Source organism: Cuculus canorus, chromosome 2 (assembly GCF_017976375.1).
Source record: "Cuculus canorus isolate bCucCan1 chromosome 2, bCucCan1.pri, whole genome shotgun sequence".
Taxonomy (NCBI): Eukaryota; Metazoa; Chordata; class Aves; order Cuculiformes; family Cuculidae; genus Cuculus; species Cuculus canorus.
Window position 1 is genome coordinate 89,375,388 of NC_071402.1, and position 23,930 is coordinate 89,399,317.

A 23,930-nucleotide genomic window follows, 5' to 3' on the forward strand; every position below is an offset into this window, starting at 1 on the left:
GTCCGTTAAATCGAGAGCGGCGCCCCTCCCCCTGCGGTGACGTCATGCGGCATCGGCGCGGGGCCAATGGGCGCGGGCGGGCGGGGCGGACCCGCGGCATTGTCTGTGGCGGAGGGGGCGTAGTCAATGGGTGAATGGGGCGTGGTTTTGGTGAAGGGGCGTGGCTTGTATCTAGGGGGCGTGGCCAATGGGAGCGCCCGCCGCTCACCGGCGGTGCCGCCGCCGCCCCTGTTCGCCGCTGACAGCAGGGACAAAGGCGCTGAGCGTGGCTTAGGGGCAGCAGCGCTGGCTGCAGCTCAGAGAAGGGGGGCTCATTTCCCGTCCAGAGTGGGCATTTTCCAGTCCAGGGCTCTGCCCGTCCCGGGGCTTTGTTGGCCGCCCATGTGAACCGGCCCCGCCGCCGTCCCTCCGCCGCAGCCTTTTGTTCCCCGAGATGAGCAGCTTTCCCTGCCGCAGCGGCGGGCGTTGCCGCGGGGGCGGGGTGGGGAGGGTGCGGGGAGCCCGTCGGCTGCCACCGCCCCCCCCCCGTTCACACGGCGCCGGCGGGAGACTCCGCTTCCCCCGGAGGCACCGGGCAACCCCTGCCGGGAGCCCCGTGCCCTGCCCCGGTTCTCCTGCCCCCCGGCAGGACGCGGGCGGGTCTCCCCCAGCCACGTTTAAACCTCTCGTCCTCCCGCCCTGCCCGGTACCATGCACACGACTGCTGGAGATGCCTCCCTCCCGTTGCCCAGCACCGATAAGGATGCTCGCTTTGTAAAACTCCCAAACGAGTCTTAGAGACTTTATTTGCCGGTGTTTTCGGTGTCACCCCGGTGCCGAGCTCAGCTTTTTTTTCTCCGCCTAACGAAGTCGGATTTCGCTCCCATAGCTGAGCTAGGAGCCGCTTTCCAGCGAAGGGACCGGCTCCGCCCTGTCCCCTGTCTGGTTGCGACCCTCAGGCAGACAATGGACGAGGCGGCTGCTGCTGCAGAGGGCTCGAGGGGGGGGGCGGGCTGGGGGGGGGGGGGGCTTGGGAGGGGTGTTTTCCCTGAGCTCTGCAGCAATCGGCTCTTGCAAACTCACAGCACTTTGTCGCTTCGTTGCGGATTTATACATAATGAGGGATGAAGAAAGGCGAGGAGCTGAAAAGGGTCTGGGGGTGGTGGTGGTGGTGCTAGGGAGGGTTGAACATATGCGTCTCGGGGATGCTTTCCCCCGTTTATTCTGGGCCAGCCCGGTGTGGCACCGCGGGCATTACCAGGGGGAGGAGGAGGAGGCCGGGAGGAGGAAGAGAAGAGCATGGAGCCCCGCAAGGCCAGGCGGGCTCCCCGCAGCCCCGCTAAACCGGAGGTTAGCGACCCGCTGGATGAGCGCTGCAGCTATTCTAAAGGTGCAGAAAAAAAAACCCTTCATCCCCATTTCCAGCCCGTATTTCTTTGATATAGTCTTTCCTTTGTTCTATCCATGTGCTGGTTCCCCAAATCTTTCGAACCTCGTTTATGCAGATGGCCAACCCCGCCCGTGGTCCTCTAGACCTGATTTTCCATTCTTCCAAGGCAATTTGCAGAACAACGGGGCATCCTCCCAAGGATCCGCCAAAGCGTCCACACCTTTCTTTTGTTCACCTTACTGGGAGGAGGCATCCCAGCTTCCACAGGGGATGCTAGAACACACATTCTCGGGGGTGTCTCTTCAGTAGTGATTTTGAGGAAAATAAATCTGATCATTTGCACTCCCTGTAAAAATCTGTTTTTACTGGTCTAAGCCAGGAGCAATTTAATTATTTGGTTGACTACGCTCTACCAACAATGTGTAGCTTTAATTCCAAGGGAACTTGGTTGGGTTTTTTTTTTTTTTATTTTTCTCATGGCATGTTGAGTGCATAATCAACATCCACATCTCTAATTACTTGTTTAAAAATAACTTGCAGATTAGCAGCTCCAGCACAACACTGACCAGTTCAGGTAATGATTCAAAGTAATGCCACTCTTTCCCATGGCTGCGGTGGGTGTGCTCCTGAAACACTGTCGCAGCGCAACCCCATTACAGCAGAGCTGGTGCAAAATGCAGGTGCCATGAGTGCTCGCTGCTGTGATTTCCAAGTATTCTGCGTATCACACACTGCATATTAGTTATTGAGTAGATGAATTATTGACATTTCAGCACAAAAGGGAATAGCTGATTTTACACGTCCTCCATACCTATGTTAAGCTCCTTCCTAACAGCTTGAGGCTTCAAAGGAAGCCATTTTAAAATCCAATTCAAGGGAACCAGAATATTAGCACTGGAGGAAAGAAACCCACCCTGACTGCTTTATCTTAAAATAAATTAATTCACGTTCTTGAAATGTGTGGGGAGGGTTCAAGAATATCTTCTGTATAGAACTTGTTGAGACTGGAAGGAAAAAAAAAAAACGTGAAATGTTGATTTATAAAATAAACAACTACGTTAACGGGGGATGAGGGAAGAAATCCAGGTCTGTCTTTTCTGCAGTCCCAGACAAGAACCTTTAGAAGCAAACAGCAGCCATTCGAATAACTTCAGGAGACTTCAGACAAGGTCCAGCTTAATTCGAAGGTGAGCAGAGAAGTTTCCCTAAGGTTCAGCGTAGCTTATTGTGAATTACTTGCTGGGAAATGGACCGTTCAGCCCTCAGCTGCCAGTGCCTCTCCCCTCTCTGTATTTGCCTCACATCTATGTGTCTGTCAGAGCAGCCCCTGCCCCAGCCCCGGGCCAGCCCTGGCTGGATTCCTCCATCCCCAGTCTCCCCGGCAACCGGCCCCCCCTCTCGGCAGAAACGAGCTGCACAAAAAAGAAAGGAACAAAAAAACCCTGCAACATTTTCACTCGCCCGGCTGATTTCCCAGGGTGTAAAAGCATCGCGGCTATGGGAACACAGAAACGGCGGCTCACAGCGTTGTTCCACAGCCATCCTCGCTGGATATACAAGAGGAGGAATAGCATCACCTCAGACAAGAGTTTGTTTAATGAAGCTCAGAGGATCAACCCAGTTTTATCCCCTGTATCCTCTCCTCCCTCATTTTCATGGCTCCCACCCTCCCAGCTACAAGGCTGGGTGTGATCACCGTCACAGCTATTGAGGTGGTCAATGATGAAAGTCCCAACCCCCTTGCAGGATGCAGAAAGTCGCAAAAAAATGCTAACAAAAGCCCAAGGGAAGACTTGGTCATTTTGCTTTATAATAGGAAATATGTGCACTTGTGTGATGTACTGCAGCACAGTTTGTGGGTCAATAGAGGTTTTTCCTAAAGAGAAACTTGAAGACGTGCCCATCCCATGGCTCAGCATCCCATCTCACATCCTTGTCCATGGGCCCCTCTCAGAAGGACGTGAATGACTCAAAGACCTTGAAGTTATACCCAGGCCCTCAAGAGTGGCACTTCTGTATCTTGAGGTGCGAGACACTACAGTATGTAAAAATGAGAAAGAGGTTTGGACTCTCGCAAGCTGAGGTCCTACACCACAGAGCAAATTAGACAGTAGATGACCTATGCCTAGGGCAGCTCATTAGGTCATTTAGGGCAAGCCAAAATTTTGCTCTTCTGCATCCTACAACATTGTCACGGCATTGGTTTTGTGTGGCAAGGTTTTGATAGCGGGGGGCCACCAGGGTGGCTTTTGTGAGAAGTTGCTAGAAGCTTCCCTTATGTCCAGTACAGACTTGCCACTGGCCAAGTCCAAGCCCATCAGCGATGATGATAACATGTCTGTGATATTTAAGAAGGGGGGAAATAATGCAGGTGAAGAGAGGAGTGACAATATGTGAAAGAAACAACTCTGCAGACACAAAGGTCAGTGAAGAAGGAGGGGTAGGAGGTGCTCCAAGTGCTGGAGCAGAGAATCCCGTACAGCCCATGGAGGTTAATAGTGGAGCAGATATTCACCTGCAGCCTATGGAGGACCCCATGCTGGAGCAGGTAGATGCTTGAAGGAGGCCACGAGTCTGTGGGAAGCCCGTGCTGGAGCAGGTTTCTGGAAGGACCTGTGGACCCATGGAGTCCAAACCAGAGCAAATTTGCTGTCAGGACTTGTTACACTGTGGGGAAAGCATGCCTGAACACTCTGTTCCTGAAAGACTGCACCCAGTGGAAGGGGCCCATGCTGGAGCAGTTTGTGAAGAACTGCAGCTCATGAGAAGGAACGACATTGGAGAAGTTCATGGAGGACTGTCTGCCATGGGAGGGTCTCCACACTGGAGCAGGGTAAGAGTGTGAGGAGTCAGGCCCCTGAGAAGGAAGGAATTTCAGAGACAACATGTGACAAACTGACCGCAACCCCTTTTCCCTGTCCCCCTGCCCTGCTGAGATGGAGGAGGTAGAGAAAATTGTGAGTACAGTTAAGCCCAAGAAGAAGGAGGGGGGGAGGGTGTTTTTTAAGATTTGCGGTTTTTTCTCATTATCCTGCTCTTGTTTATTTCACATACAGGTTTCATGGAGTCTATGCCAGTGACTGGAACCACCTATGCTGTCTGGTAGGAAAGGAAAAGGGGCAGACAAGGCTGGTAGCAACAGCACCCACGGCAGTGCTAGATGTGACCCTCTGTATACTGGCCCCAGCAAAAGCTCTGGATGTAGCATGGCCAGGCTGCACAGCTTCAATCCAGGCTCTAGAGGAAATCACTAAGCTATGGGAGAGTAAGAAGTGCAGCACCACAGCTGATAAGAAAGGATACAACTGCAGGCAGAGATAGGATTATCAGAACATGCTCGTTAGTAGCTCAAGGACAGGGGAGGAAGAAAGGATCAACACCAGCGTGGAAAGTTGTGAGATCCTAATGAAAGAAAACAAGGAAGCGGCACAAAACTGCAGTGCGTCAACACTGAAGACACATTGGTGGGAATAGCAAAGGCCAACTTGCCTCCTCCAGCCCACACCTGCCCAGCCAGCACACCAGCAGCTGCCTCTGCCCATCAGTGTAATGCTTAAGTCCCAAAGCTCATCAAACCCAAGCTGTCTTCAGGCCACAGTATCTAGGATTGATGGCAATGTGTGCCCAGTGAGACATACCCAGAGAGCCTAGGACCAAGCAGCAACTGGTGGCTATGTCATTGGCTTGGTCCAGGCTCTGGCCATGTAGTCCCATGCTCACAGAGGAAGCACACTGGGGGAGCAGGGGTACCCCTCTGGTGCTGCCACACTTGCCCTGCAGCCCCTGTTGGTGCTCCCTGTCTGGGGCTGTCCCTGGCCTCAACAGAGGTAAAACCAGGGGCTGCTTGTGCAGCCACATGGGGCTGCTACGAGTCTGCCCTGCAACTGGCTTCAACCAGATCACGGCATTATTTCTTTTTTCTTTTACTGCTGCTGCAAGCTGCTGTTTCTATTAGTTACTTAAAAATGTGTGAATGATTTAATTATATTGGAGACACTGTCTGCACCTACCTGCTCACCAGTTACTCATTATTAGACAAGCTAAGGGTTGCTCTCATGAAACAAAAGCCAGGGCAAGACTGTTGGCCAGAACCGACTCAGCACTCTTGGAAAAGAAAACCCCCAGCCTCAGATTTAAGACTTTCACTGAGATACTTTGTCACCACAAATTACAATAGTAAGAAGTCCCAAAGGAGGTTTTGAGGGTCACAGCAGCACCACACGACACCTTTCATGTGCCTAGCACCACGTATCATGAGCTCAGTCCCTGCTAGCACATGCTGGACCTGTCACAGCATTATTTCTTATTTCATCTCATTCATACTTAGGCTTTTGGGTATGCCCTTATATAAGTCAAGAATAATAATTCAAGCATTTAATGATGTCTCCAACATATTTAACAGATGAGAATATAAGCCACAGAAGTGCAAAGGAGAAATGAAAAATTATTTCTCTAATTAGGAAATTATTGAATGAAGAGAAGCAATGAGCAGGTAGGAGGCAAAGGGCAGTTTTCCTGCAATCGAGTGAGAATGCTGATGAGAAATTGATCTGCTTTCTAATAAATCTGCTTGCCTAGCCCCCAAACATGGCAAGATGCTGTACGGATGCTGGGGTCCCCTAACCAATGATGGGAAGGCATTTTGATTCCTGTGTGCTCTGCTCTCTAGGCATAAATATTAATAAGGTTCCAGCCTCAGTGCTCGTGCTGATGCAGCTGTTTCTACATTCATGTGGAACAAATTCAGTAAATCCAAAAGAGCAAGGCATAAAAGAAAATATTCACTCGCTTGTCTGAGATACTCTTGAGTCTTGGTCCTTTCTTTCCTAAGCTGGATCTTTTTGTGTGTATTCGGGCTGAACTGAGATGCAACAATTTTGCATAGTTTGAGGATCTGGTTGCAAATGGCAGTGTGAGAGGGTAAAACCACTGTAAGACCCCCATATGCAGTCACCAGGTCAGAATCTGGCACCGCAGCGATACAGAAGACACATGCCTAGTGAACGCTCCTTTTCGCTTTGATCCTTCTTGGCAAGCGTTTTTCCTTTTCCACCCCAAGGACTCATCTTTGAAACTCACATAGCAACACGCTGCCCTGCATCGTTACCTGAGTCGAGTCTCTCTACTGAATCCATTGCCTTGCTCGCCAGCTAGGATTTAGTACGTGAAGGAAGCAGGAGTCTTTGTAGCCGGATTGAACAAAGCATTTTTCTCAAGGTCTTCTGCCACCACCCTGCTCTCTCCTCTCTGCAGTAATATTGCGGCTGACAGCGCTGGTTGCTGTAAGGAAGAGTGCGCTTGTCAACTCGTTAACACTTGCTTTTTTTCCCCTTGCGAAAGGCATGGTTGTGCAAATGAATTGTAAAGATCTTATCAGGCAGCTGTTGTGGCTGCACTCAGGTGCTTCGGATGCGCATCTTTCAGAAGATTGGAAAGAAAACAAATACAATTTTGAAGGCTGAAAAAAAATATGCCCCCAGATCACTCACATAAATATATTAAATCTCTGTCTTACTAGAAAACAAAACGACTGTTAGGGAGGATTTCTCTCTCCCCAGCATCAGTTACCCTTCTGTGTTGGGCTGGAGGGAGAAATCTGGGTGTCAAGAGCTTGCAGCTGCGAAAAACAGGATTTGGGGAACTGCACGGGACTCTGCTGCGCTGTCAGTACAGCGGCACAACCTCCCTCCTAACGGCAGGATTTACACAAAGGCTTTGATCTGGTTTATGAAAGCTGAAAGCATCCTCACCAAGCTAGAACCTGCAGCAGAGAGGAAAACACTGTTTCCATTCCTTCATTGCCCTTGTACTTTAATAAATTCCTGTCGCTGGGACTGCAGCGATGGGGAAAAGGTGGCAAAACTGGAGTGTGGCGACATAGGGCCCCTGTGCCGGCGCTGACAGCATCACTCGGGGCAATCTGGGTAGGTGGGTGGCAGGTGCTTATAGGGGAGCATGGAGAGGGCGTTGGTCTGTGCCTGCAGAGCCGTCCCTCACCTTGGCACCGGTGGGGATGCAGGTAGGTGGGTGAGATATCCAGCAGTAACTCAGGAGCCCAAACTGCAGCATTTTGGACAACTGCTAAGCAAAGTTCATCATTACAAATTTTATTATCAGCTCACAGAAGTTAGCAGGTGTCTTTTTTCAATTTATTTCTGTAGAGGCTGGCTCAGATCCTGAATCTATTAAAGAAAGGTATCACTCCCAAATGCCATTAATTCCTTTGTCCTCCTCTCTCTTCTTCTTTTCCCTTTTATGGTTCTTTCATTGATAATTTTCACCTGATTTGGTTTTGCCTCATGAGAAATGCATAACAACTGTCCCTTAATGGGACTTCATGCATACACAAGCTTTTCAGGCCTAGGGAAGGTCACCATTCATCCCAGGACTCTGTAACAACAGTAGCAACAGTGCCTGGCACCAGGTTTTTCAAACACCAAGCAGAAAAGGGGGATGATTTCTCCTGCTTTCTGAGAGGCAGCTTGGAAAGACGGGTTTCAGTTGCTGTTCTAGGGCAGGTCACAGACTTTGAAGATGCAGCTTCAGCCTGTTGGGAACATACTTGACTTTGAAATACAGTAAAGGAACCTTGATAACGTTTTCCTAGGGTAGTATGTTCTGACTGTTAACTACTCTATCTGTTCTGTTGTCATGCAAATAGGCAGCACACTCATCTTTGGATTTGAATCTGGAGATTAGAGACAGATCACTGCAGTGATGGTAGTGAAAATTATATTTTGTGTAATCTTCAATAATATCAGGTACAGTGATTAGATGGCAATATTAGCTGTTTAATACCATGCTGCTAGGAAAGCAAATACAGCTCTGATCTAAATTATGCTGTTCAAGAACTGCACTACAGGCTTGGAGAGCCTGACGCAAACAACCACACCCCAGTGGATCAGATGGTGTTGGGCTGCTTTCTAGTAACCTACAGGTACAATGCTAGGACTTGGGATATTTACTCTTGCTGCAAAATCACTGTATTCGATAGAGCAGGAAGGAAAAGCCAAAAGAAAGGCTGGCTTGAGCTAAGCCACCTCTGAGCAAACACTTGAGGGCTGCTAAGGGACAATGCCAAGCCTGTTGGCTTCACTGCTTGTCCAAAGAGGAGGAAGCAAAATAATCCAAGCTTATTTTGTCCAGCTGGTTTTGCCTGAAAATGGAAAAAATCAAAAGGCCATGGCATTACTTTAAAAAGCAATGAAAGAGAGTAGCTGTTTGGAGAACCAGGCTGAGAGGCAGGCACTTGCTGGCATGCTTGAGAAAGGAGGAAGCTGTGGGTAAGCATGTCCAGTCAGAGCTGCAGGCTAAGGGATTCAGTTGACAGAGACTATTAAGCTCAAGGCCCAATCTAAGGAGGAAAAGAAGATTAATGGAAATTCTGCCATCAGCAAAGGGAAAGTAGCCAGAGGGATGGGGAAGAGATCAAAAGTGCATCTAGCCCCATAACCATGACAATAACAGCCTTTGTTTTGCTACTGCTAGCACTGCATGTTGTTAAATCAGTGACTTCCACAGCTAAGAACATAATTCTTTGCAACCTGAGCAGACAAATGAGTCCTTGAGTCGGTAGGGGACTGGCATCCCATCAGGTTCAAGGACACAACATGCCCTGCACAAGTTACTTACCTCAGCCTTGTGTCCTGCTAGGTGACCCAAGGGCAGAAAACAGTGGGATCCATCAGATATGTTGTATGTAATGTAGGATGTAGGCATTGAATTGAGCAATATAAGGGAAGACAATTTTCAGTACTACTTGATTATTTTCTTCTTCCCTTCTCAGACTTTCAAAAGCACAGTTCCATTAAGCTTTCATGCCTGTTCCTTTTCCAGTCACGTCACAGGTATTTAATAGCCCATTGCTTGTGCAGATCTCAGTACAGCTGCTGGCTTTTGTGCATAAGAGCCGGTGTTTGTAAGCTGCTTCAAGACTGTCCACCGAGAAGCAGTGTATCTGCATAGGAAATATGATTTCCAGTCGACCGTGTCTTCTTGTCCTCAAGGGGAGCAATGAGTCACTCTGTGTTAGTGCCTCCTATCTAGCAGCTATGAGCGTACATGTCCCAAATGCTCTGATAGATCTAAGACAAGTTTCTCCAATGACTCACATATGAATAAAAGGAAAATGTCTCATTTGATAAGGGCAGAAATTTAGTCTGAGCTTACAAAGGTCCTTACAAGCTGTGTGTTAGACAGACTTTTGTTCAGCTGCAGGAAGACAGGCAAGGGTTATTGCACTCCTCCAGTCTGCAGAGGAGTGAAATAATGCAGAGTAGGAGGGATTTGCACAAGGTCACCATGCCAGTTGGGCATAAAACCTAACAGTCCCGATTTCTAGTCCAACATGCTGTGCATTGGGTCACAAGGTGCCCATGAGAGGATCACTGTGCCATGTGCATCCCAGGCCGGGAAATCCTTATAGCTGACATTACAAACCCCAGAAAAAAAGAAGAGGCATTTACTGAAAGGAAAAAGCTGGTACCTTAAGTCTTTTGCAAATCAGAACCGGATTTCCTCGGAGCAAGGCTTGTCTGGGTATCAAAAGATGCATAGAGCAGTTACTATAACAGGTTTGCTAACACCCTCACAGCAGCTATTGCAGATGTGTAATTGCTTTTACATCTACATGCTGCATTTCCTCACAGGTGCTTTTTCATACATGTTTTTTCTAGGGGGAGGGGCTGGCCTTGGTATTGTTTTGGATCACGAGATTCATAGCATAAATTTGGTGCGATTCCTTTGGAGATCCCTTAAACTGTGTTTTTCAAACAAGTTAACTAGTTTGATGGCCTGATTTTCTGAAACTCCCAGAAATCCATCCTAGATTCTCTTCTGGTTTTTTTTTCTGGAACCATAAGTCAGGCCGGTCAACTCTTGACAAAGAGTTTTGAGCCCTCAAGTTAAGAAAGTGCTGCAGCCATGATTAGATGTTCCAAGAGCAGATTCCCATAACAGCTGAATAAACATCCCATCCCAGTCAGCTGCTGCCTCTCTCAGCTTTCCCCAACTCCCATTCCTTTTGTATGGGAATCCTCAAGGAGCCAAAATCACAAAAAATAAACACGGCAACAAGAGGGAACAGATTTTGGCTGATTTATTTCCCAAGACCAACTCATCATCTTAGCAGATGAGCCCTAGAATGCAATAATGGGGTAGTAACACCTAATATTGGTTTAGATGGCCACTGCATCAAAGCCACAGCAATTGTACAGCACAAGCAGAGACATGTCTCCCTTTCTCACTTGCTGGTGCTCACTGAATGCTGCCCTCTACTATGGCAGCCAAAGTATTTGAACTAGACCAAAGGACTGATCCATCTGAGAAAAACAATCTAATGATGACAAAAGAAGAAAAAAAAAAAACAGAAAAAAAAAAAAAGAAAAGGAAGTATTTTGCAGCTCCTCAGGTGCCCCAATGGCACAGGGACAGAAAAATACCCCCTCTGCCACCAGTGGCACTAAGGAAAGTCCGCCTATGGGTCTTCAACACGAAGAAACAGTCCGCCTGCTTCAACATGAAGCAGGCCCCCAAACATCTGGGGCTGCAGTACAGCTACTGTTGCAGCAGCCTAGTACTATGAAGCCTCACCAGAGGAGCTGAGAGGCTTCATTTTGCTTCACTGAGAGGTCATTTACTCCTCTGCAAAAGGACAACAAACCAAGAAAACTGGCATGTCCTGAAGCATCAGCAAAGGGTTTACTGACACACACTAATGGTCAACTTCACGTGTCAAATTCACACTTCATTCCTGCAGGAGCAAAAGTGTAAGAATACATTTTAGAATCAGAAAACATTTGCTTCTTTCAGTGACATCCCTGTTCGTGAGAACATGCTTTATGTCTCTTAATTCCTCAGTTACCAGGAAGAAGATCTTTTTCCTGGCTTAAAACTGTACTGGGAGTAGGAGAGGATGGGCAGTAGATACACACGCATCCATGTATGCATGCAGTGCTTTTACAACACTATCTTTGCTTTATCATTGGTTTGCCATCTGGTGTCTCACTGCAGCTGAGACTCATTCTAGCCTTATACCTGATAAATAAGGCAGACTAATGGATACTGCATTAATGACCACAGGAAAAAAGACAAGCACCTTTAAGGAAATGCAAGAGATTCCCTAGGCTGCCGGAGTGCTTTCCCCTCTCATTTTACAGAGCCTCTGATGGCTTTACAACACTCTAACTAGGAAATTCATTTCACACTTGATAGTCTGGTTCTGCACAGCTCCTCTCACTCGTCACACCTGCATTACAAATAAAATGCTTACTCAGCATTTTACTCACTAGATAAATCGGTTTTCCTCTTCTGAGCTTAAACGAGGATTTAGCATGGTCTACAGATGACAGCTACATTTCAGAGAAAAGCATTAAATAGAACTGCTTAGGTGTAGAGGAACCATATGGCTTACCTTCAGAGGTCTGCAGGGCTTAGGATCCCAAGGAAAGCTACAAGCACTTTGGAAAAGACTCCTGATGAGAAGAGGAGCAAATCAGAACATGATGGAATTGTGGGTGGTTCCCCCCTAAGAAGGAGCAAAGCTGTAGACAGCTTTGGAAGCAACACAAGAAACTTGTACTTGATGTGGAAAGACCAGGAAAGAAAACAGAATTCTCTTACTTCAATCCAGCAGATCACTTAAACTTAGGTTTAGGAGGCCCAAACTTCCAAACCGGGAGGAAGCATGCTGGGCTTGAACTTCGTTAGAGAAGTGAGACTCCACTGCAGAAACCATCTCTGTTCCAGCGTAACAGAGAAATTGGCTCTGAACACTTAAAGAAGGATTTGCCTACATGAATAAACACATCTGCAAAAGTGTACACCTTTTACCTTTCACCCTCTCCTCCACTGGAGTCAGCAGAAATCAGTCATGGGCGGATGCTTCTCACTCAAAAGAGAGATCTGAAGCAGCTCAGATGAACTGTGCCCTAAAATTGCCTGCTTCTCTCCCCTGATCAAGTGAGCCGGGGGCAAATCTCCATCACCCACAGGTGTCTAATCACAGGAATCTCACCCCCACCACCTGTGTGGCTCCCAGCAGATATTTTATCTGTGCCTTCATTTTTATTGCTGCAATGCACCCAGCAAGTGATACATTTCACTGTGTTAGGTGGGGGCCTTACCCCCTCCCTAAGTGCAAAGCGAACGTGCAGCTGCATCAAGCAGAAAGAGGAATGAGCATTCAATGCAGGTAGCCAGCACCTGGCCCCTTCCAAGGTGGCTTTTGTCACCTGTTTGCCTTCCTGCCTAAATGTCAGTTTGTGACAGGCTACTAGGACAGGGAGAGGCTGATTTTCAAGCCCCAGCACAAGCCTCAGGCTCTGCAGATATTCACCTTGTAGAAGGCCAGTTCACACAGAGCCAAAGAATTGGGATAGGCTGTGGAGGTGGGGTGTAGGGGAGAGCTGGGGACCAGCACAAACCTGACCCTGCTGGAGCAGCAAGGCGAGGGACAGGCGTAGCTGGAGTCTGCTACCATACATCCCATGATGCTTTGTGCAAGCACTAAGTGACAAATGTAGGGCAGAGGAGGTGGCTTGTGACACCCCCCACCCCCCCCCCCTCCAAGCTGATCCTGTGCCGTGGGATATTGGGGTATGGCAGCTGAGCTGGGCTTAGCTGCCTCCCGGGATTTAGCATTGATGTGGCAGCATGGGCAGAAATTAGCAGGGCTGTGGGTTTTGTTTTTTAGCAGATGCCAGTAGAAACAGGGAGGCTTAGAGAAGAAAAGTGATGAGTAGTTCATTATTTTTCCCGTTTCTTCAGTGTGAAAATGAAGTTTTAGAATTTGGAGATGGAAATATTGATTTCTAGAAATGAATACAATATTGGAGGCAGAGGAAACATTAACTAAAAACCCAGTCCATGTCATTAATTTGCTTGTTTCTTAGGCAGAGATAACACCCTGCCCGTGGTTCAAAAATAGGCGTTTCTAATTGCAACTGGCCCATGGCCATCAGTGTGCTGGCTGTATTCTCACCAGCAACAGACGGCACAGTTAAGGAAAATCCTTTTCAGTAATGACCAGCTTAGCTGTGCTCCGGTGAAAGTGTGGTAGGCACAAAATTCATACCCAAAGTAGGGCCTTTAATTCGTAGTCCCATATTCTCCGGAGCTCAGCCAACCCAACTCGCTTGCTTTGTAGATTCCCAGTAATCCAAAAAACTTCCAGAGCTGAATGAAGCCAAGGTCACCGTGACATTCCTCCTCCCCTTCCTCAGGGAGGGTCCGAGGCTGCACAGCCTCACCCTTTCCTTTAGCCTGAAACCACAGAGTGACTCCTCGAAGCAGCCTGGACCCCTGTTTACCGGCCGTGCCTCTGCAAGCAGGGGTTCACCTGCCATCTAGTGGGGTTTCTCCATCCGTGCGGCTGCCTCCACCAGTTGTAGTAAACGTTGTTTTTCCGTGTTAGGTTTTAGATTCATTTTACTGATGTTGTCAACTGTCAGTCAAGATGGACTTCAGTTCTGCGAGATCTTTGCTTATGAGATTTTCTTATGAGTGAATTTAAGTTTTCCTGTTCTCAAACAAGCATGACCCAAAACCTCCAAACCATATACTTACGTTCTTTGTTTAGAATATTGGTAGATGTTAGGATTTCATAGTTGTCTTTTGGCTCACTTATTATTAACTGTGTTTAATGTAAGCACATGCATTGGACCAATACCATATCATAGAATCCTAGAATATTTTGGGATGGAAAGGATCTTAAAGATCATCCAATTCCAACCTCCCTGCCATGGGCAGGGACACCCACTAGATCAGGCTGCCCAAGGCCCCATCCAGCCTGGCCTTGAACATCTCCAGGGATGGGGCATCCACAACTTTCCTGGGCAACCTGTGCCAGTGCCTCACCACCCTCATCATGAAGAGAGTCCTCCTTCGGTCTAGTCTAAATCCACTCCTCTCCAGTTTGTACCCATTGCCCCTAGTACTGTCACTACAAGCCTTTGTAAAAAGTCCCTCCCAAAATTTCAGTGCTTCTGATACATTTCTATACAGATCTTTGATTCTTTTTTTCTCCCCTCCACTGATGCCCATAATGGGGTTGGGTGGTGAGGTGTCTTTGCAGTCCTTTTGTTGAAGAAGCTTGGAAGACGGAGGGGTGTGTGTTTGTGCTGGCGGGGCCAGCGCACTGGCAAGGGGGAGGCATGAAGGGGAGGATTTGTGCACCTAATAGTGCATGTTCACTCATTGTGATTTCAATAAAGGATGGGGGATGATGTGATTGAGAGCAACCCTGCAGAAAAGGACTTGGGGGTGCTGACTGATGAGAAACTTGACAGGACCTGGCAATGCATGCTCGCAGCCCAGAAGGCCAACCATATAGAATCATAGAATGATAGAATAGATAGGGTTGGAAGGGACCTTAAAGATCGTCTAGTTCCAACCTCCTTGCCATGGGCAGGCACATCTCACTAAATCAGGCTACCCAAGGCCCCATCCAACCTGGCCTTGAACACCTCCAGGGATGGGGCATCCACAACTTCCCTTGGTAAGTCTTCCTAATATCTAGTCTAAATCTGCCCCTCTCCAGTTTGTACCTGCTGGTCCTCCTCCCGTCACCACCAGCCTTTGTGAATAGCCCCTCCCCAGCTTTCCTGTGGGCCCCCTTCAGGTGCTGGAAGGTTGCTATAAGGTCTCCTCTGAGCTTTCTCTTCTCCAGGCTGAACAAGCCCAAATCTCTCAGCCTGTCCTCGTAGGGTAGGTGCTCCAGCCCTCTGATCATCTTTGTAGCCATCCTCTGGACCATTCCAACAGCTCCATATCCTTATTACGTTTAGGATTACAGAACTAATATCCTGGGCTGCATCAAAAGAAGCGTGGCCAGCAGGTAGAGGGAAGTGATTCTGCCCATCTGTTCCTCTCTTGTGAGAGTATTGTGTCCAATTCTGGTATTCTGGAATCCCCGACATAAGAAAGATTTGGAGCTGTTGGAACAGGTGCAGAGAAGGGCTACATTGATGATCCGAGGGCTGGAGCACCTTCTATATGAGGACAGGCTGAGAGAGTTGGGGTTGTTCAGCCTGGAGAAGAGAAGGCTCCAGGGAGACTTTATGGAGATCTTCCAGTAGCTGAATGGGGCTACAAGAAAACTAGGGAGGGACTTTTTACAAAGGCTTGTAGTGATAGGACTAGGGACAATGGGTATGAACTGGAGAGGGGCAGATTCTTAGACATAAGGAAGAATTTCTTCACCGTGAGGGTGGTGAGACACTGGCACAGGTTGCCCAGGGAAGTAGTGGATGCCCCATCCCTGGAGGTGTTCAAGGCCAGGTTGGATGGGGCCTTGGGCAGCCTGATCTGGTGGGAGGTGTTCCTGTCCATGGCAGGGGGGTTGGAACTGGATGATCTTCAAGGTCCCTTCCAACCCATACCCGTCTATGACCCTACACCCCGCCTGCGCTCCCGGGGTCGCAGCCCCGCACCGCCCGGTCCCAGCGGGGGGCGGTCGCGGCGCAGCTCCGCCTCCTCCCGGGGCAGCGGGGCGGGCCGCCCGCTCGGGCCTTGCTCACCGAGGCTTTTTCCGCGTTGGGGAAAAGGCTGATGGAGTCTTCGGAAAGCGGTGGAGCGGCGGCGGGGGGAGGCATCGCCCTGCACGACTTCAGCGGGCGGCTGGGCGAGCAGCGCGTGCACTTCCACGCCATGCGGCTGCGGGATTCGCTTTTCCTGTGGGTGGGCGCCGCCCCCGCCCTCGCCAGCCTGGCCGTCGCGATGTGCACGCCCCGCGTGAGTGTCCTCTGTCCCCTCCGGGGCTGCCGGGGGTACCCCGCTGCCTTCGCACTTGTGGGGGGGAGCGTGGGAACCGAGCGCCCCCGGGACTGAGCCCCGCGCTGTGCTGTGCTCCGCTTGCAGGACAGCATCCCAGTGGCCGCCTCGCTCCTGGGGGATCCGTCCGACACCGCCTCCGCCTGCCTGGCGCAGCGCTTGGGTAGGTGTGGGGGGGAGGGACGGGCTGGGGGCTGCCTGCCTCGGGAGCGGTGGGAAAGGTGCGGGGGTGGCACCTTTCTGGTGGTTTTGGAGCCGCCACTCCGGGCTGGGCGGGCTCAGAGGGATGGGAGGAAGTGTCGATCTGCTTGAGGCTCTCCAAGGGGATCTGAACAGGCTGGACCGCTGGGCTGAGATCGATGGCATGAGGTTTAACAAGGCCAAATACCGGGTCCTGCACTTGGGGCACAACAACCCTATGCGGTGCTACAGACTAGGAGAAGCCTGGCTAGAAAGCTGCCTGGAGGAGAAGGACCTGGGGGTGTTGGTTGACAGCCAACTGAACATGAGCCAGCAGTGTGCCCAGGTGGCCAAGAAGGCCAATGGCATCTTAACTTGTATCAGAAACAGTGTGACCAGCAGTTCCAGGGAGGTTATTCTCCCTCTGTACTCAGCACTGGTGAGACCGCACCTCGAATACTGTGTTCAGTTCTGGACCCCTCATCACATGAAGGTTGTTGAGGCTCTGGAGCGTGTCCAGAGAAGAGCAACGAAGCTGCTGAGGGGGCTGGAGAACAAGTCTTACGAGGAGCGTCTGAGAGAGCTGGGGTTGTTTAGCCTGGAGAAGAGGAGGCTGAGGGGAGAGACCTTATTGCTCTCTACAACTACCTCAAAGGAAGTTGTAGAGAGATGGGTGCAGGCCTCTCCTCCGAAGTGACAGGTGATAGGACAAGGGGGAATGGCCTCAAGCGGCACCAGGGGAGGTTCAGGCTGGATATCAGAAAAAAAATTTCACAGAAAGGGTAGTCGGGCACTGACAGAGGCTGCCCAAGGAGGTGGTTGAGACACCATCCCTGGAGCTATTTAAAAGACCGGTAGATGAGGTGCTCAGGGACATGGTTTAGTGGCAGATAGGAATGGTTGGGCTTGATGATCCAAGAGGTCTTTTCCAACCCTGTGATTCTATGATTCTATGATTTATGCAGTGCTCTCTGCCCCCACCGAGGATCAGTTGGTGTCCTCAGGGATGCCACCTGCCTCCCAGTTGGTGCTATGGCTTCACCGTGGTTTCCATTCCGATTCAGTTTTTCAGTAGTATGTGAGTCTGCTGGAGCTCAGCTGGTGGAGTCTCTGCTGCAAGGCACGCAGAGCATTGCCAAAAGTGTGTTAGTTAAGATTGAAGAGGGCTGGAGCACCTCTGCTGTGAGGACAGGCTGAGAGACTTGGGGTTGTTCAGCCTGAAGAAGAGAAGGCTCCAAGGAGACCTTATTGCTGCCTTCCAGGACCTGAAGGGGCTACAGGAAAGCTGAGGAGGGACTTTTTATTCAAGGGCATGGAGTGATAGGACGAGGGAGAATGGCTTTAAATTGGAGGGGGGAAGATTTGGATTAGACATTAGGAAGAAATTCTTCACGATGAGGGTGGTGAGGCACTGGAACAGGTTGCCCAGGAAGGTTGTGGGTGCCCCATCTCTGGAGATGTTCAGTGCCAGGTTGGATGGGCCCTTAGGCAGCCTGATCTAGTGGGAGGTGTCCCTGCCCATTGCAGGGGGGTGGTAATTAGATGATTTTTAAGGTCCCTTTGAACCAAAACCATTCTATGATTCTGTGATCCTGAGGCAAGGAAAGCACACACATGTGCCTATTAGGTGGGATTTTCAGTGCTTTCCTCACTGCGAAGCTGTAATACTTCTGTGCGATAGGGTAGGATGGCCATCAATGTGAGACACGTGTCTTTTGCCTCAAAATTAAGCCAACCCTCATTGCTTCTTGCACCTTCTGGCTCCCAAATTCTGAGACATTCTGGCCTGGAAAGTCCTGGATCATCTTGCAGATGCCAGTGTTTGGTCTGACTGTCCCTACAACACGTAATAAGCATCTCTCCGGATGTCTCCATTTTCAGCAAGTGTAAGACTGCCCTGCTATACCTAGTGCAATGCCAGGCTTCTAAATCTGAATTGAAACTTTCAAACTCCTTTACGTCTAAACCAAATACCTGTCTGAATGCATTTACATCTCTGACAGCTGCATTGTGGTGGTTACTCATCATCCCCTATCAGTAATTGATACAGGTCCAGCTGGCAAACTGCTGAAGTTCTTGTTACCAGGTTTTAAATGCAAGATGCCGTGCTGCTCAGTCTCATCTTACTTCTGTTGTTTCAGTTGGAAAGTTCACGTGAATGAACTATATACTGATCTTCGCTACAGGCAATACTTCCTGAGTTTGTATCATCGGGCAGTTTCATGAGGCTACACTGACTTCTTCTCTGTGGCCATTAACACATATTTGAAAAAAGAGCTGCTCACAAGACTGATGATTGAAAAACAGTACTAGTGGCCTTTCTTCGTCCTGATAACTTATATTTAATAACTACTGTTGTAGTCTCCTCTGGTGGCAGCTTTTTCTCTGCATACCGCTTAAAGTAATAATTCTGTGGGGTATGGTATAACACGATTTCTTTTAGTAGTCAGAGAGGGTTTACTTTGAATAAAGTGTAACAGTTTATTCCACTTTCCATTTGGTCTCCTCTTTATTAATTTCTTCTGAATCTTGCTCTAAGCTTTTGTGTAGCATTGGACTCCAGCTAACAGCTCTAAGTTGTATCGGAGATTTGCACCCTCTCCTGTCCTTTTTTTAGCGCATGTGCTATCTTCACTCTTAAAGATTTATTACAGAATTCATAGCTAGAGTTAGTAATAATTTGCCATTACTTATATTAGTTCTTTCAGTGTTCTAGGACAGAGGCTGTCAGGGTCACCTGATTTTTCTCAGTAAGTGTTCTTAAGTTTTGCTGCCTTTTTTTTATTTAAGGTCCTTTTCTCATTTGAATTGCTAATTTCACTCACTTCATTACTGAGAACTGATAGTATTACTTGGTGCAGGGATATTCTTTACTTTTTATCCTCAGGCCGTAATGCACCTTCTTATTTTCTGTGTGCCTTACGTGTCTTTCATTATTTAATCTTGAGCTTTCTGTGCCCGCTGTGTTCCAGTGAGGCTTTTGGTCAATGTTCCTCTGTATCCGTGCCATCTAACTACTGGGTTGCAGATTTCCTTGCTAGTCAGTCCCTTTTATATTCTTTATAGATAACATTCTTACTTGTGCTATCCTGCTTAAGGTTTATTGTATTAAGGAAGGTCTGTAGAGCTTTGTCACTTTTGGTTGGAAGGGGAAAGTCAGTACTATGCTTCTGGCTTTGAATAATTACATGCTTCCTCTTTACCTGATCGTAACTGACTTTTGAGAATAGAAATAAATCCTCTTTCTGAAGTCCTAAACCTAAGTGTTTAGGCTTGCTTTTGTCAATCCAGCAATTTAAGTCAGCCTATGGTCACTTAGAACAAAATTATTTATTATCCTGAAACCAGTGGGTCTGCAAGATCGCTACTAAGCATCTCTGTATCTTTGTTTCACGAAGTGCTTGGTAAGGACATCTGTGTTCTGCCTTGACTGGAAACACCAAGCTTCGCTGTTATTGGTGTTTTGTTTTCCTCTGGGAAATTAAAGCCTCATTACTCCCACAAATTCTGTCATAACAGAGGTGTGTTCACAGCCAAATGTGACTTGTAGCTGTGCTTGCAAGGTAGCCTTTTTAACTATTCTGCCATGTGGTAATCTTCAGGCAGGCAGTACCTTTTTTTTTTTTTTTTAAATATGCTGTCATCATTTTTTCCATTCTGGTCTTGGCAGGAGCTAACTTAAGTAGCATACGATGCCATTTGAACATGAGTATTTTTATTTCTTATACTTTCCAGTCACATTCTGTTACCTGCCTTTTGTTCTTGCAGTGTCAAGTTCCTTGCCCTCGCGCAGGAGTTTTAGTGCTCCCACACATTTGTGTACACATTCTCCTGTTGTTTTCTTTATAGCCTGGTAGGAGTCCTAGCCAGAACAACTGTATTTGGTGTACTGGTTCTACCTTTTCCCTTATTTCAGAGAGGTCGTTTTCTTCTTTTCCATTGCTGGATACACATTTAACCATATTCCTGTTCCTCTTTCTACTTATTTTATCTGTATGTATTTGTATTAGATGCAAGGACTGTTTCCCACCATCCTGGCTGATTGCCTTGGCACAGGATGTGTCTTACTTGTCAAGAAACCCAAATCCTAAAAGATTGTTTCCTGTAGATTAGTGGATTCCAGTTCTTGAGAAGGTCTTGTCCACTAGTGTCTCCTTTACCTGTGTATCCTGAAATCACGGCACTTTTGGCTGCAGTGACTGCTGAGCAGTGCCAGGTCTTCATCTTCCCTCTGTAGTGACTGGCAGACTCTCAGTGAAGATCACCTCAACCTCTTCTTTGAGTCTTTCCCAGCTGGGCACAATTTTCCTTCACCATCTCTTTTCCAGCACATATGGTCTACAAACTTATGCCTAACACTTGTTCTGACTGTTCTCCTGCTCCCACTCGGCTCCCCTTCAAGGTTCGGTTTGGCCCACGGCCTTGTCCATGAGGTCACAGGAGCTGGGCTTTGCTGCCATCGTGGCTGTTGGCTCTCAGCATGTCTCGGATGAGGAAGCATTTTCCCTGCTGCAAGGACCTGGTGCAACAGGGATCAGCAGCCAGGCTGCATGGGAAGCAGCCCTGATGAAAGGGTTTCTTGAGTAAGCCTTGTTTTTTGTGGTTTTACTCTGAAGCTGCAGAGGGTCTTCTGTGGAGGCATAAGATCTTCCCTCTTCTGTCCTTCTTGCAAGAGTCCACATATCCAAATGAAGCCACAGGGAAGTGGGAACAAAAAAGGTCCTGCTGGGAGCAGAGCTCCTTGGCACAGGTAGGCTTGAGAGAGTCAGTGTTCCCAGGAACTTGAAGAGCATGCCAAGGATTCAATCAAATCTTGCACAAACGTAATTAAGAAGTTGAGTTTTAACATTGCAGTGTACAATGTAGTTTTGTTAGATAGGATAATGGTATTAATTAGTTCAGCATTAGTGTTGCATTCATTTAGGGCATGAAGATGAAGCACTAGTGCTTACAAAATATGCTGCTTTATATCACAAAATCTGGTGCTAAGTGCTAAATTTTTTTGCAATCAGAGCAACGTGCTGCATTATATCAGCATTTTTGTAGGGCCAAGTCATAGAAGACGAACAAGTCCTTGCATTTCAGAAGCAGCTTTACTTGCTGAGCCAGGAAGCTGGTAACTTGTTTGAATGGAAAATGATAATAAATTGATTTACATAAGGAAAATGCCTCAAAAATACTGTTTAAGTATATTTTATATGTATATGTAGGTTTCTTGTAGTTGACTTTGCTATTTAAAAGGACTGAGATATTAGGAGTTCTGGTGTCTTTACTTTCAATGTTTAAAATTTACATGATATTTTTGAATATTCAGCAGAACAGTCTGATTTTTCCCTGGGATTGTCAGCTCCCACCTCATTCCTTGCCAGGAATATATTGTGACCCAAATACAATTTTTTTTGTCTTCTGTTTTCCACAGCTCAGTATAAGTTCAGTGCCTGTGTTTCCTCTATGGTACTCACATTCTTCACAAAGTTTAGCTTTAGCTGCATATGAAGAGAGTTACTAATTTGCTACATGACTGGTAAAATCTAAGTAGGATTCCATTTTATTCATAAAACACATTGCAGTGTTATCTTTTCTGCTCTGATGATTAAGTATTCTTGCCCCAGTGGACATTATTTTTGTCACTGTTGAAGAGCTGTTTTCCATGACAGAGCTAATTATTTTATAGAACCTCTCTCTAGGTATTTGTCATTACAGTAACCTGGAACTTGTGCTTGGCTTCGTCACGTTCAACCCAGACTCTCCAGCATCCTGGAGTGTTCAGAGGCACCATAGAAATAAAGGTTAAAGGAAACAAATTTATTGGCAGCAGAACTTTGTCAATTTGGGCTTGATCACTTTCTTGGGCATTTTCACTCTGTGTTTTTCATGGCATAGACTTACCAGCTCACAAACTAGTTTTCAGTGCTAAGAGTCTAATATAGTTTGTGGTTTCACTTGGGCTCAGACAAAAAAACTAGTTGATAGTCACCAGGCTTATGTTGCCCATTACAGTGATGCGCAGTTGTGCCTAACATGCCAGTGGTCAAGTACTTCTGCTGTTCCTTTATAACTTGGTCCAATATGGCAGGAGCAGAGAATGTTGTCTTAGAAACCTGCATGATATAGCTTTTTGAAAGGCTTGCTTGAATACCATAATCCTTTTTATATAAGAGCAAACTATGGCTGACTACTCTTTTTTGTGTTTTAGCCAGCAAGACCAAAAAACAGATATTTGTCAGCTACAATCTTCAAAACACAGACAGCAATTTCACCTTACTCATAGAAAATAGGATCAAAGAAGAAATGATGGCTTTTCCAGAGAAGTTCTGACTTTGCATCATTGTAAAATAACCTGGTTTTGTTTTAGGAAAAAAGATCGCAATTTTCACACCGACATTACATTAGTATATTTGTTTTGTATTGTTTTATTTGCAGTCGCTATTAAATATAGATGGACCTAAATACAGTTGGACCTGGATTTTGTTTTTCAGATTTGTTACCCTGTAAAGTAGGGGGCAGGTGAATAGAGTAGAAAATACACTGCACTGTGAGAACATCATAGTAAAAGCGTGTGCGGCCCCTGGTGGGAAAAATCTGCTGGGAAAAAAGTTCCAAATTCTACCTCTACAGTTAATCTACGATTTAGTAGCATTGTGGCTTTTAGTGTTCAAATAATAATAAAAAAAAAAAAATATGTTTTTTTGTATGGAAAGCTGTAACACAAAATGAGCGTTACCTTGCTCTGTCTTCTTAGCCCCTGGTGATTGTAGTACTGCTACTAAACACTGTATTTACTTCCATCTTCTGGGCACACACAGAACACAAGCAGGGTTGCACCAAGGGTTTTCTCCATGTCCCCGAGGGCTATCTAGAAGCACAGCTTGAGTTTTGGAGCAATATCTGTCAGGCTGCTGGAAGAGCATTGTGTGTGTAAAGTGAACATACTCATTAGTAAAATCAGAGCAGTCACACTACCACCACTGCAAAACATCCTGCTGCTACATCTCTGGACTTGCTTTTAGGTGGGATGGATATCCTTTCAAAGGCAGATCCACAGGCTATTTTGTTAAACAAGAAGATGTTGTGGTTTGAGGTAAATTAGACTTAGTTTTGTGACTAACTCAGTCTCACCTAAGTAACTTAAATTTCTGAAAGCGAACTGCATGTTTATCAGACAGTTTCTCTCTATCACAGGGCATTGGTGTACAGAGAGGCCAATGCTTACACTTTTCCCTATAGTAACCAAGGCCCTCTTAAAGCTGTCGAGAAAGGGCTGCACCTGCAAGGAGGGGCAAACAGGACAGGTGACCCCAAACTGACCAACAGAGTGTTCCTTCCCATATCTATCATACTCGATATAAAATTGAGAGATCATCAGTGTCTCAGCCCTCTTCTGCACTGGCCAACGTGAGTCCAGTGAGGACTTCATCTGTCTGTTTGCTCCTAATCCTGGATCCAAGTATTTCTGAATCCATTTCCTGAGCTCGGCTCCCTCCTAGCCCTGGACCCGTTCTCTCATATCTGCTCTACATTGTTTGTGATGACATACAGTCATCGAGGGGTGGGAGTGCAATCTCGTATATTTACACATATATTATTACTTTCTAATAATTTTCGTAATTAC

The 23,930-nt window shown here is 47.3% G+C and overlaps 1 protein-coding gene across 2 annotated transcripts; it reads left to right on the plus strand.

The window, feature by feature from the left end:
* Nucleotides 1-15,824: 15,824 nt before the first annotated feature.
* On the plus strand, nucleotides 15,825-22,772 carry PSMG4 (proteasome assembly chaperone 4). Of its 2 annotated transcripts, none has more exons than XM_054057623.1 (3): nucleotides 15,825-16,099; nucleotides 16,226-16,301; nucleotides 22,519-22,730. In XM_054057623.1, the coding sequence occupies exons 1-3, from the start codon at nucleotides 15,917-15,919 to the stop codon at nucleotides 22,587-22,589; spliced, it is 330 nt and encodes a 109-aa protein (XP_053913598.1). In that variant the 5' UTR covers nucleotides 15,825-15,916; the 3' UTR covers nucleotides 22,590-22,730. The 2 variants fall into 2 exon arrangements, with proteins under 2 accessions (XP_053913598.1, XP_053913597.1); XM_054057622.1 differs by having other exon boundaries at nucleotides 15,832-16,099; nucleotides 22,515-22,772.
* The last annotated feature ends 1,158 nt before the right edge of the window (nucleotides 22,773-23,930 follow it).

Bases quoted from the DNA above. Each gene is read 5' to 3' on its own strand.
- PSMG4 (XM_054057622.1), top strand. From the start codon at position 15,917: ATGGAGTCTTCGGAAAGCGGTGGAGCGGCGGCGGGGGGAGGCATCGCC. The intron at 16,100-16,225 runs GTGAGTGTCCTC...CTCCGCTTGCAG, and splicing joins TCGCGATGTGCACGCCCCGC to GACAGCATCCCAGTGGCCGC. The intron at 16,302-22,514 runs GTAGGTGTGGGG...TTTGTGTTTTAG, and splicing joins CTGCCTGGCGCAGCGCTTGG to CCAGCAAGACCAAAAAACAG.